At 46.6% G+C, this 13,329-nt stretch overlaps 1 protein-coding gene across 1 annotated transcript in view; it reads right to left on the bottom strand.

Annotated features, from left to right (window-relative positions):
* The window catches only part of PAXIP1 (PAX interacting protein 1), a 35,420-nt gene extending 33,563 nt beyond the window's left edge, over positions 1-1,857 (bottom strand). Inside the window, exon 1 of the mRNA XM_075144167.1 lies at positions 1,666-1,857. Within this exon, the coding sequence (XP_075000268.1) occupies positions 1,666-1,752 (87 nt within the window). The 5' untranslated portion in view covers positions 1,753-1,857. The remainder of the gene's footprint in view (positions 1-1,665) is intronic.
* Positions 1,858-13,329: the final 11,472 nt, after the last annotated feature.

The raw sequence follows: 13,329 nt of genomic DNA, 5'->3' as shown, positions 1-13,329 counted from the left end.
CATAACCACTTCTGTGCAGTCCTGCGCCTGACCTCATCAGCTCCACCAGAGCCACCTTCGGTGTCTGCTGCAACCCAGAGAAGCCGTCCACAAATAGAGGAGAATTTAGTGTACCTGATTTAGAGCAAATCAAAGCCTTAAGACAATGACACTAACTGCTAAGAAGAATAAAACTTAACATAAGAAAGAAAGCCAGCTTAAGAGAATGCTTGTTTACTCACTCTGTGGCAATACCGCTGATTGCCTTGCTATGTCAACACAGAACTAACTACATGCCTTTCGGGACACTATTTATATGATAAATGATATACAAGAGTCCTATTGTTTTTTTGCACTCATCTTCATACACATAATAATATTCCTGCTATAGTTTTCTTTTAAATACAGGAATTGTTATTCAAGCTGTAACACGCTGTCAAAAATTTTATGTCTAAAGACCTTGGGGTTTTTTCCCTGCTCTTTAACTATACTCTTAGACTGTATTTATTTTTAGCATACGATTGTTTTATTCCTAGGAATAAAAACCATCTCAACAGGTCAGCGTCTACATCTCAAGTTCATTTGCTGGCTGTAAGAGCCAGCAAATGCCAGAACATGAGATTAAAGGAACCCAATGCTGAACAAAGATTCCACTGCAGCAACTACTAAAGCAGCCAAGACTTTAATTTCAGTGTGAATTCGCACAAAGGTGCTGTCCTAAAGCTAGATACGGTACACTTCAAACACTTGTCTAATTGGACATGCCACAGAAACTTTTTTTTTAACCACCTTCACCCAACATGACTGGGTGTTATTAACTATAAGGCCAACTTCGTCAACCAGGGTATTGCCCTAGGCCCGAGTAGGCCAACCTTGTCATCCAGGGTACTGCCCTAGGCCAGAGGGCTGGACGGTCATTTGTCAGCACCTTCTGCTCCTTGCCTCTCCGGACCAGGGCAGAGAAAACACGGAGATGACACCTCCAACCACATCGGCACCCAACGGGTCCGAAAGGCCCTGGGGCGGGCGCCAGAGCCGCGGGGGTCCTGAGACGCGCCCATCCTGTGGGGCACACACGGAGGCGGGAGGGGAGCGGGCCAGCAGGCACCCCCGTGTGGGGAAGAGCCAGCCAAGCCCTCCTTCGTGCAGCCTCCCCGCGCCGAGAGCGGCCTGTCACTGTCCCCGTCCTGAATCCGGACACAGCGGCGGGGCGGGGGCGGGAGGGGCTGGGGCTGGCACAGCGGGACGCTGAGGGCGGGGGGCCGAGCGCGGCCCTGCGGCGCGCCCCGCACCCGGGGCGGAGGAGCGGCAGGCAGAGCCGCTGCCCCGCGCGGTGGCCGGCTGCCCGCCCGGCCCGGGCTGTAACAGGAAGTCCCTTCGCCCGCCCCTCCTCCGCTCAGGCGGCTACGGGGCCTGCGCGCCGGGGCCGCGGGCTCCCATGGCGGGTGGTGGCGCGCTGGCCGCGGGCACGGCCGCTACCGTCCGTTACCCCGGCCCCCCCCACTCTCCCTCAGGCGCGCGCCCTCCCCGGGAGGCGGCAGGGCGCGTGCTGCGAAGCAGCGCGTGAGCCTCGAGCCCGCGCGGGAAGTGTCCGGGGGGGGGAGGGGAGGGGGGGAAGAGGAGCTGGACGATCCCACAGTGCCCCCCCGGGGGGGGGGGAAGGGGCGGGGGGGTGTGACCCGGTACCTTGGGGTCGATGTCTCCCACCACGAAGAACTTGACATCTTTGAACATCTCCTCCGGGACTTTCAGCTCCTCCTCGTCCGCCGACATGGTCCCGGCCGCCAGCGCCCCGCCGCGCCCCCCCCCCGCGCCCCCTCCCCGATATCCCCCGCGCTCACGGTGGAGAGCCGCCGGGGCCCGGGTCTCCCGTCCCCTCCCCCCGCCGAGCTGCCGAACCGCGCGAGCAAGGCGCGCGCTGCGGCACACACCATCCCCCGCCGGGACGCAGGGGGAGTGGAAGGGGGAGGGGAGAGCCGCCCGGACAAAGCGGCTCCCCCCGCCCGATCAGCCACCCCCGCTGCCGCAGGACAGCGCCCGCTCCTGATCCACGGGCGCTATCGCTGCTCCTCCCCGTCTCTCCGAACCGGACCGGGAGCCAGCATCCGGGTCCGAAGCTCCCCCCGTACGGCACGCAATGGACTCGCCCCGACCGACAGAGGCGGGCAGCGGGGATACCCGGACCCGCCCATTGGCAAACAGGCGAGCGAAGGGGGGAGGGGAGCGCACCGCCCTCCAGCCCCGCCTCTCGGGGCCGCCCCAGGCCCCGCCCCCCGTTCCCGCCGGGTGTGCGACGACGACGCCCCTCAGGCGCCACCGCCCGCCCCTGTCCCGGCTCCGCCTCGCCCGCCCCCGCACCTCGCAGGCGGGCACCCCGGCGGGCGAAGGGGCCCTCACAGGGCCGAGGGGAGCAGTGGGTGGCGGCCAACGGCCAAGGGCCGGGGTTCCAGTGTCCCCCCCGAGTCCTGGCCCCCCAACTGGGCCTTGCGTGGGGCTGAGGGCCCGGGCGAGGCTGGAGCCGCGCTCCTCGTACTCAAAACCACCGTGAAAGCGAGGAGTGAAGGCCTGTGGTACTCCCATTTCCTTCACTGTTCCAGGCTTTCGTCTCTGTTCATCAGGGGAAATCCAGCCACAGCCAGCGGCTCACCCCTGCAAGCAGCGACAGACAATATCCTGTATACGCTGTACACAGGTTACAACATTTTGCCCCTTCCAGTTTCAAAATATTTTTTCAATTAATCAAGAACCTTTCGAAATTCAATCCCTTCCCCAAAAAAACGTTAGCCCTTCCAGCTGGGAGGGTCTGCAAATCCAATAGGTGTAATACGTATTCCAGCATCCAACTCATTAATGAACATACCGACTACTACCGAAATCAGACATTTTCCCTCAAAAGCCTACTCAAAGCGTCCTTCTATGTTGACAGTAAACCATTCAAACCTAGAGGGGGATGTATCTTACCTAACTTGAGATAACTGGTCAGAAAACAGAAATCATCCCTTTACCTTTATATAAATTACCTTTATAGTCAACAGAGAGAAATGAGCACTTTCAGAGCCTGATTCATCTGGTGTATTTTAAATATCCGTGCATTGTCAGATAAATCTTGCCCCCGCACTATGTTTTCCAAAGGAGCTTTGGACTCCTCATAATACTTTTACGTGGACAATATTTCCCTCCCATACTTAAGAGCGATGTTACGAGATGACATCAAAAGGCTTACTGAAATAAAATACAGGACACCTATTGTTTGCATCCCATCTACAAGGCCTGTCACACTTTCCCAGGAAAAAATTAGATTTCTTTAACCTGAGTTATTCTCGAAACACACCTGGTAGAAACTATTAATCTCTTTACAAGCAATTTATTATTTATCCAGTATTTTGGGGGGAGTTGAAGTGAAATTTATAGTATATAAGTTCCTAACTTCCTTTCTGTCCCTTTTCAAGGAGGGCGCTTCATCTGCCTTTCTTCTGGTCTCCTGGATCTCCACAATGACATCTACCCCTTTCCATTCCAGCTGTGTAAGAAATACCCAACCTATCACCTCTTCTTTTCCCACTCCAGAAAGAGATCTTACCCTTTGATTGCAGGTTTTTTTGTATTGCCCCCCCAATTACAATTTACTTTTTTGGTGAAAACCGAGGTAAAAAGTCCTTAAGCTTTTATACGATACACTTTTTTCGTAGTACAGGAAAAAAAAATAGAAATAACCATCTGCTTTTAAATCTGTTTATCCCTTTCGTCCAATAATTCATATTCTCACCTCACTTTCTATCTTTTCTAATAACTCCTGTTTAGGGTCATTTTCTTCTGCCCCAAGTATGTCCTGGACACGTCTCTCAGTCTTTCCATTCATAGCCACTGTCCAGGCCCCAAGTCCAGCCCTTGCTTTCTTTGTTCTATAATTTTCACTCTTTCCAACTCCATTTTGGTCCATTTTGACTTCTTCCCCCTAAATTAGAACTACTTTGACCAAAATCTTCATTCACCTGCAGCGAAATGTTTTTCTTATTCTTCTTGATCTATCAGATATCATTAACACTATTGCTTCCTGAGTTTCCTTTCCTTTTGGATTTCAGTGCCTCTGTAATCATCTGCATCTGCCAGCACCGGTAATCCTCACCTCTTTTCTTTCATAAATACCGCTGTCTCTCAGGTTTCTCTTCCACATATTTCTCTGAGTTCTTTTCTCTTCATGATGTCATTCATTACTTGGCTTCATCTTCTTTCTCAGTGTGATTGCTAAATTGCCCCTTCTCACAAGAGTACTTTCCTTACATCTAATCTTATATGCTATTGCATATTCCCGCTCCACACAAAGAAAACCAAAGTGATTTGCCCTCTTGATTTCTCTGCTCAGCCTATTTTCTTTGTTACTCTAATGAGTTCCCCTGGCCTTCCTATCCTTTGGATTTACCATAGCCACATTATTTTTAGTTCTTCGTACAACTCCAGGATTACAAGTATTTCAAATCAGGCACTATACTAATACTAACAAAGAATCATAATGCAAACAACCAGCACACTTTGAATGTGAATGTGATTTGTAATAATAATGCCCCTTCCCAAACCTTCAACTGACATTGTGCTATTGCAGCATCAGGTGGGGCTACTTTGGATTTTCTGTTTGTTCAACTAGTCAAATCAGAAGAATATGAGATAAATTCAGTATTTTAAATCCCAACAATTTGAAAATTCTCTACAGTATATTATATATTAGCAATACAAGGTCAGATTACTGTGTTAAATCACTGAAATTCATTGCAAAAGCAGTTTTCCACAAAAAGGTACCCATTAATGAGGTGTCAACCTTATCCAGAATTGTTCTTTTGACTAATTATGACAAAAAAACAAGAATAAAGTTTAATTCCATCCACAGTATGGAAGTGTAATGCAATGTGAAAAAAAAGAGAGGTTAAAAATTAACTAAAACAGCTTTACCAGAAGAAATTTGTTTTATAAATTCAGTCCTGGGAAGCAAAGATAAAGTTGTTGGACTCCTGACCTGGGATGTGGGACATGGACATTTGGGTCTGTCCTTCTCTTTCTGAATGGAGTAAAAGCAACTTCACCAAGGCAGAAGGTAGGTATGGCCGCTGGATGCCTACATCCTCTGTATGTTCTTTAACCACAGAGCTTTTGATAAAAATGGGAAGAATGAGACCATCACATCCTCCTTCCACCAAACGAATAAGCCCTGAAAGCAGCTCCTGGACAGAGCCCTGGAGCTGTGCTTGGTGAAAGAAGAAGGACTTGGAAAATCTTGCCTGAGCTGGAGTAGATGTCAGGTAGGTAACCAGCTGTGCGGCACAGCCAAAGCAAAGGCATTTCTGTATGTGCCATGAAACAATGCGCAGCAACAGGTCTACAGAAAACTTGCCTGGTAGAACTTTAGACACCTAATGGTTTTAGTGGCCCCGAGAAGTAATTTTGTAAATCTCAGTATTGGATTTTGGGTCACATAGAGTGGCTGTTGTATTATAAGCAGTGATACTGATCTTCTTACACAGCAGTATCTTTTTTTTATCTGCAGTTTTGTTGGCTTCAGGATGACCACTCCCAGGAAAAAAGACTACTCACATGAGTCACAAATTCCTCCCCTTAATTATCCGCCTTTATCAACGATCTGGACGAGGGGATCGAGTGCTCCCTCAGTAAGTTTGCAGATGACACCAAGCTGGGCGGGAGTGTTGATCTGCTGGAGGGTAGGAAGGCTCTGCAGAGGGACCTGGCCAGGCTGGATCGATGGGCCGAGGCCAACTGTATGAGGTTCAACAAGGCCAAGTGCCGGGTCCTGCACTTCGGCCACAACAACCCCAGGCAACGCTACAGGCTTGGGGAAGAGTGGCTGGAAAGCTGCCCAGAGGAAAAGGACCTGGGGGTGCTGGTTGACAGCCGGCTGAACATGAGCCGGCAGTGTGCCCAGGTGGCCAAGAAGGCCAACGGCATCCTGGCCTGTATCAGAAATAGTGTGGCCAGCAGGAGCAGGGAGGTGATCGTGCCCCTGTACTCGGCACTGGTGAGGCCGCACCTCAAATACTGTGTTCAGTTTTGGGCCCCTCACTACAAGAAGGACATGGAGGTGCTGGAGCGTGTCCAGAGGAGGGCAACGAAGCTGGTGAAGGGCCTGGAGCACAAGCCTGATGAGGAGCGGCTGAGGGAACTGGGGGTGTTTAGCCTGGAGAAGAGGAGGCTGAGGGGAGACCTCATCGCGCTCTACAACTACCTGAAAGGAGGTTGTAGCGAGGTGGGTGTTGGTCTCTTCTCCCAAGTAACAAGCGATAGGACAAGAGGAAATGGCCTCAAGTTGCGCCAAGGGAGGTTTAGATTGAACATTAGGAGAAATTTCTTTACTGTAAGAGTGGTCAGGCCTTGGAACAGGCTGCCCAGGGAAGTGGTGGAGTCACCATCCCTGGAGGTATTTAAAAGACGTGTAGATGAGGCCCTTAGGGACATGGTGTAGAGGGCATGGTGGTGTTGGGTTGACGGTTGGACACGATGATCTTAGAGGTCTTTTCCAACCTGTATGATTCTATGATTCTATGATTCTATGATCTTCTAAATAAGCAGCAGAATTAAATTAATGAATGTATTTTTTACTTCTTCATGTATTTCATGAGTCACCTGTCAACAAATTATTTAAATTCTAGTAATTAGACTATTTCTAACAAAAATGAATAGCTCCAATTTCTGCATCATGTGTGAGATCTAGTTTACAAACCATAAGAACAGAAAACTAGATTGAAAAAGGACGTTATTGAACAGGAAAAATATCCCCTCTATTTGCCAGAAATAAATTCTGGTTTCTGCTCACAGGTCAGCACACAGAACTAAGTCAAACCAGTGGGCTGGTCCCACTGCTTAGTCATAGCATGGTGTAGAACAAAGTGTTCACCTGTATCTAGCCTCAATACGGATTTGTTAGGTTATGCGATAAAACTCATCCACATGAGCTCAGAGCAACAACGGCAGGAGGGAAAGCCCAAATAATACCCTGCCCGGCTGCTCCCAGGCCCATCCCAGGGACCACCAGCCCATGAAAAGCTCATCCGCACAAGCCAGAGGAGCACAGGGGCACACTGGCAGGTGGGAACCCAAACCAAGTACCACCACCTTGTCTTGGCCCCTCCTGGGGCTGTCCCAGCAAAGCCGTCAGCCCCAGATCAATCTGGACCAGGCGGTGAACAGGTGAAGTGGCCCGGGAGCAAAGGGGGTGAGTGGGTCTCTAAGGGCCAGCTCTGGGTGTGAGAGCACCTCTGTATCTCCAGGGGCAAGAGCACGGCGGGTCACCTACGGGACCTGAGAAGTCCTGGCCAACTGTGTGTGTCTGTCGCTCTGTACCACCAGCTGGAGCAGGGCTGCAGCCCCGGGGCTCGTATGTCCAGATTCCAGCGACTGGGGGAGACTGGGATCAAGGGGCCAGCTAACTGGGCAGACTGAGTGTATGACAGCAGCTGCTGGAGGGACCTATGTTGTATATGTGTGTGTATATATATATTCTCACTAGTGGACTTCCATACTGTCCAGCTAGAGGGGGAGCAGGATAAGGCCATTGGTGCTGTCCATATTGGTGTGAGTGCTCTGAGTGTGTCTGTGATGTGTGTGGCTGGCTATACATGTATATATGTATGTATATAGTGTGTGTGTGTGCTTCTGTGTGTGTGCCAGCTGGAAATACATGTTCAGCCTCACTACTGGTTGGACCTGGAGACTGGGAGCAGCAGCAGCCTCACCTCTCTTGGGCTGTAGGATCCGGAATGATATGTTTTCTTCTAACAGTATTCATTCTCCCCGTTCATTTCATCCTCTTTCAGAAGGGTTTGCAGTCTTTCCCTGTCACATCACTGGACTTGTGCCCATCACGTAACGTGGGATGCCCAGCCACATGGTGGCACGCTTACGTGCAAGTCAAGCGACTGTTGGTAGGTCTGATCACAACACACAGGGATGAGACTAGTTCAAAGGAACTTAACTCTTGCAGAGGTGCTGAGCACATGGCAGAACCTTAATCTACCCAAGAAACATCCAAGATTGGACTCTTACTAAGTACAGTCTCTGCTCTGATGCAGCCACAACAGTGTAATTGCATGGGAGCAACCACTTGCAGAGATCAATTATGCCTTAATACGAATTTATTTCTGGCTTAGTTACTCTAGTGAACAGACTGAACACAGATTCTGCACATCACCATAGTCCACAATGATCTGAACAGCACATTATCTATACTATAAACACACCAAGCACAGTATCTAATATGTCTTAACTATGAGAGTTCTGTACATAGAAGTTTATGACCATGTTTCCAGAAAAGCTGTAAAGCAATTTTTATTTTGCAACAGGCGTTGCTTGCACATAGTGAAAGCCTACTGAGTTGACAAGATTTGTGCAGACAATTAGTCCTTGCTTACATAAATGCCTTATTTGTGTGCACAAATGATTATATGAAAAATTCATATGCACCTACAATATCATATTTAGGCATAATTGCTTGTGAAAAAAAAACAGTTTGATTTTTTTTCTTGCAGTTAATTAAACTCAGAGCTTAGATTAAATGTATACTTGTTTAACTCCAGTGAGCGGAAAGCTTTCTGAGTCTTTTGTTAATAATACATACTCATTTGGTAGCAGCTGGCTCTCTAGATGTTACTTTTCCAATAAAACATATCTTCACAAAGTACCCAATTTTTTACAGAAAGCTGATGTTAGTTTCAATGTGTCTGGAAAGTTGTTGAGAAGTCACAGAAGGCATGCTTCCATTATCACCATACCAATTTCTTAACGTGAGTAAGAATCTGGTTTTATAATCTGAACCAAAATATGCAAAACAGGTACATAGAGGGCTCTGCTTTGGCTTTAACTGTCTATGCATTTTTCCTCTTTCTTTCAGTGGGACTACTTGCAATGGCAAATATGATTTATAATTAAAAACCTTCTTTTTATCTGTACTGCAACACTGAATCCTAAAAGGCTCTCTTGGAACGGATAGTTTCATTTTCCATTCTCTTCCAGTTCCAGAATTGCACTGAGAATGCCTTGTCATTTGCTTGACAGTTTTCTTCTTTAATGTAATAGTTACAAAATGTTTTGCAAGTGCCAAGTAACAAAGTGTACCTTTACTATAACTGTGCATAAATGAGCAGGGGAGGAGAATGCTCTCATTAGCACATCTAAAGTAAGGGCATTTTTTATCAGAAGTGAGACATAGTATTAAAGGAGGAGATATACTCCTTTCTATTACCTGCTAAGGAATGCGTCTGGCATACTAGCCCACAGGGAAAGGTGAATGAGATGTTGTGTGTCACATTGCAAGGATAAAAAAACAGCCCTAAGCTGCAGCTGGGTATGCCTTTATCAAAATATAGCTAACGGGATGGTACACAGTGTAATTGCACTAGTTACGCTTGTCTAAAGCCACTCCTGGTCCAAGATCTTCTCCAACAAGTGTAACATTGCACCACATCGTTATAGGGCTTGCTTGAAGTGGGGTCTACTGGGAGGGCTGCATAGTAGTTTTTAGCTAATAAAGGAAATAATTATGCAGACTGATGCAGGGCTCTTCAAAACTGCAGAGTCTCCACACATACAGCTAAAAGCAGCTGCCAGCATGGATGGGGGAGAGCAGGAGAAACCCCTGGTTAATCCCTCTCCTTTAAAACTTCCAGTGATAACATCTACACTACATTCCTGATACCTTGTTGTAGTGTTGTAAAAATTCCTTATGGTTAGAAAGTCCTCCCTAATATCTGATCTGAATCTTCTGTTCTGTAAATGAGGCTGATTCTTTCTTTCAGTCTTTCCCTCAGACTACCAATAACCCTCTCTATATAAATTTTCTAGATACATATATACATACTTTTATATATATATACATTAAATATATATATAAAAAACAATATAATACTTTCTTAATGAGTTCCGGACCTGATTGTAATGCACCAAGAAAGAAGAATGCAAGTCCTCCCAGTGCTCTGGGCAAGAACAAATAATTTGCCACAAATAAAATGTGATACTATAATTTATAGGTTTCATTCTTTGCATCTCAGGAGAAGTCTTTGCCTTTGCTCCTAATAAGGTACCTACCAATTTCTGTGTATTTTCCAAGTTTAAGAAAAAATGTTTGTGAAACGTGGCGGGTAATTATCCCTATAGCCCTTCTTTGTAGCTTGTCAAGATTTCCTTCATTTACAGACATTCCATTTGGGTAAATTGGTATCAGCCAAACAATGAAGAACAGAAATTTTCCTTTAAGCCTGGGCTTACATTCATGCAGGCTTGAAAAAAAAGTTAATGAAACCTGGAGTTACTAAAATGAGTTTTTCTAGAAAGAAACAAACTTGGCATTATTTGTGCCAAATCTTTATTATGTGATTCAAAGGACACTAACACTTGTATTTATTTTTACATTATTAATGCATAAATGCAGAAAAAGGCAACTGTGGTGGCATTCCACAGCATGTTACAGAACAGTGTGAAGACGGAGCCTGGGTACTTCTCTGAGATGATCTCCATTTTTCATTTATGGCTTTGTGTTTGTGAGTCGAATAAAAACCCTAAATTTGTGCTGATAAAACCTTTACATCACATCATTCTCTTTCTGTATGTTGTCCAGAAAGTTAAATGTTTGTTTCACTCATCCGGAAGGAGGAATGGACAGAAGACACTTGCCTGAGGATGTGGCATCACATCACAGCTGCGCTATTTTGCTGGCTCCCTGCTGCTGCTAAGAGGGGCGGGCTTCCTCCCTCCTTTCCATGGCAGCCCCGTCGGCTGGGTGGGTGGGTTTTGCCATACTTCTGTTGCTCCTCTTGAACAGGTTGTGACTCTTATCTGACCAACATGGAGCCAAACTCACTGAAAGCTAATCTTCTGGTCTAGTTCTCTGAGCCTGGATTTATGCAAGGCCTGAAGCAGCATGAAGGAGAGGTCCATGCTGCTGAGATGGCAGGAGTTGTCTGCTGCTCGCTTAGATCCTCCAACTTGCAATCTCACTTAAGTTAATTTAAACCACCCCAAAACCTCCCCTGGTTCTGGTTGCTCATTTCTGTCTCTGCACTTTTTTCAGCACTATGCTCACGCAAAAGTTTCAGTGCCTCGGGGGTGACCCACGCTGATCTCGCTGAGAACAGCCTATGAAAAATGGTTGGTTTTTCCACGGGTCATTTTCCTGACTCAGTTAACCTGGCGCTGGCTTGGTGCGGGCAGTGACTCGGGGTTCACGGACGGGGAGATGGAGGGCCACAGCTACACAAGCCCAACTGGCCGCCAGAGAAATTCGTATGTAGCCACGAGGTCTTAGTGCTAAAACCAATGAAAAATATTTCTGCCAGGAAACTTGCCCTGAGATAAATTCACAGCAACTCCATCATCTTCGGAGCAGTTCCTCCAACTTACAGAGTGTAAGGCCAGAAGGTCACTCGGATTAACCTTTCACATGGAACATAGGGAGCAGAATTGATCACTCCATTGTTTTTCTCTAAAAACAGCCCCAGTCTGGGAGCACATTTCTCCTTTATGGCCTTCCCAAATGTTGAAGCTTAGAGCAGCATTGTCAGGGTAGCCGAAAGACATGTGCCTGCACATCCTTAAACATAGACGCAGAGGTATACATACTTATCTGCCTATGGTATGGTACAGAGAAACTGGTTGCACTTGTCACACGTTTGTGGTTGCAGCTTTGGGAGGCTCCCAGTAGCTACACGTGGATGTTACCGTACTATGCAGACAAGCAGTCATTGTCACTGGGTTGACTACCACTTTCTTTTTCTGTGGAAGGAACCCGATTTCTATTTCTCACATATTTTCAAATGAAATTAAGAACTTACACTGACATTCTTGAAAAATATGTTCTGACAGCATTCTGGTAACAGCCTTGAGGCTAGAAGAAACCAGTAGGTCTTCTGGTCAGCCTTTCTTATAATTAGCCCTTAAATTTCATCCAAAATACCCTTGCTCTGAGCTGAGTATCTTGAGTGACTGGTTAGTCAAAGTGGAACTTCCTGAAAGATACTGAATCTTGGTCTGAAGACAGCAAGAGATGAAGAATTCACTGCTGCTCTTAGTTGATCAATAATTTTAACATCACCTTGGAGCCAGCTTAATTAATTAGAGATTGATATCTAGAACTCTCTGCCTCTTTAGTATGCCAGGCAGAAAACATTATGAACTAACACATTTGTTACTTAAGTCCTTAATTGTCTTCCACTCTTCAATGCAAAAAAAATTAGAATTATTGATTGGGTATCTAGAGTAAGTCTGTTTTAATGATCTCAACTACTCAGTACTAACCAGGAGTTGGGATTCAAAGAAACAGGTCTCACTGTCAAGACTTCTCTCATTAGAGGTAAGCTCAGGACAAATGCAGGCATACTGCTTATACTGTCAGGCCAGTCCTGGCTCTAACTCTCTTCTTTTGCTTCCAGGAGGCTTTCAGGGAAATAGAGGCTCTGTAAGTCCCTAAATGTTCTGGTTACTTGGAAGATATGCTCTGTGATATGCTGAAGCTCCTTCAATATAAACAAATAGTTCTCTGAACCAAGAAAGCCTACAATCGATTTATGTCTCAAGGTTTAATTCCTCCGTGAACTGGCTGAGGCCAAATAAGGTTTAAGTTCACAGTGCGGCTCCTTCAGTGTCTAGTAAGGTCTTTCACCCCTACCATATCCCTGATGCCGTTACAGCCCGGTCAGATATGGTTGAAACTGCCCAGGAATTGGGGAAAAGAGACAACTGCCATACCACATGCAAGAAAATGTGATTGCACTGAACCTCTCTGGGACATCAGACTGCAAAGAAGCTGCCTCTTTTGGTTTTGGTATACTAGAGCCTTAACTTTTTAGCTCTCAAAGGTCCTCCTCCTTCATCACTGAGGCTTCTGCTATATTCATATCGATGTTGGTCACTTTTAATCTATGACACTGCGGTAGACACTCACAGATACAGGTTTAACCTTCAAAGAAGCCACTGAAAACTTCTCTGAGTTTATTTAGAGCTTGCTGAGTTCCCTATATAAATTAGAGCAGCCTCAGGGTCCCAGGACTTGCCAAGTCTGAATTCTCAGTGTTGCAAATGGAAGAAATCTTGGCATGAGGCAGCGAGCACCAAAGCTGTAATGATCTTCCTCCAGGGTGTCAATTACATTTGCTGTTTGCCTTATGGCACACGTAGGTGATTACAGTGTGAAGGCCAGGATACATTTGTTTAATGTATCCTTGAACTCTATTACATTTTCCACTCATCTTGCTAGAGCCTTATCTTCAATTACACTCCCTTCCATGTGCCCCAAGCTGTCATTTGTTACAAGACCAACCTGACCCTCTTGTATCCAAAATGTCAGTGAATTAAATCAAA

Source organism: Calonectris borealis, chromosome 2, assembly GCF_964195595.1.
Source record: "Calonectris borealis chromosome 2, bCalBor7.hap1.2, whole genome shotgun sequence".
Lineage (NCBI taxonomy): Eukaryota > Metazoa > Chordata > Aves > Procellariiformes > Procellariidae > Calonectris > Calonectris borealis.
The sequence above is the reverse complement of the archived record's forward strand: the minus strand, read 5'-3'. Positions and strand labels throughout refer to the sequence as shown.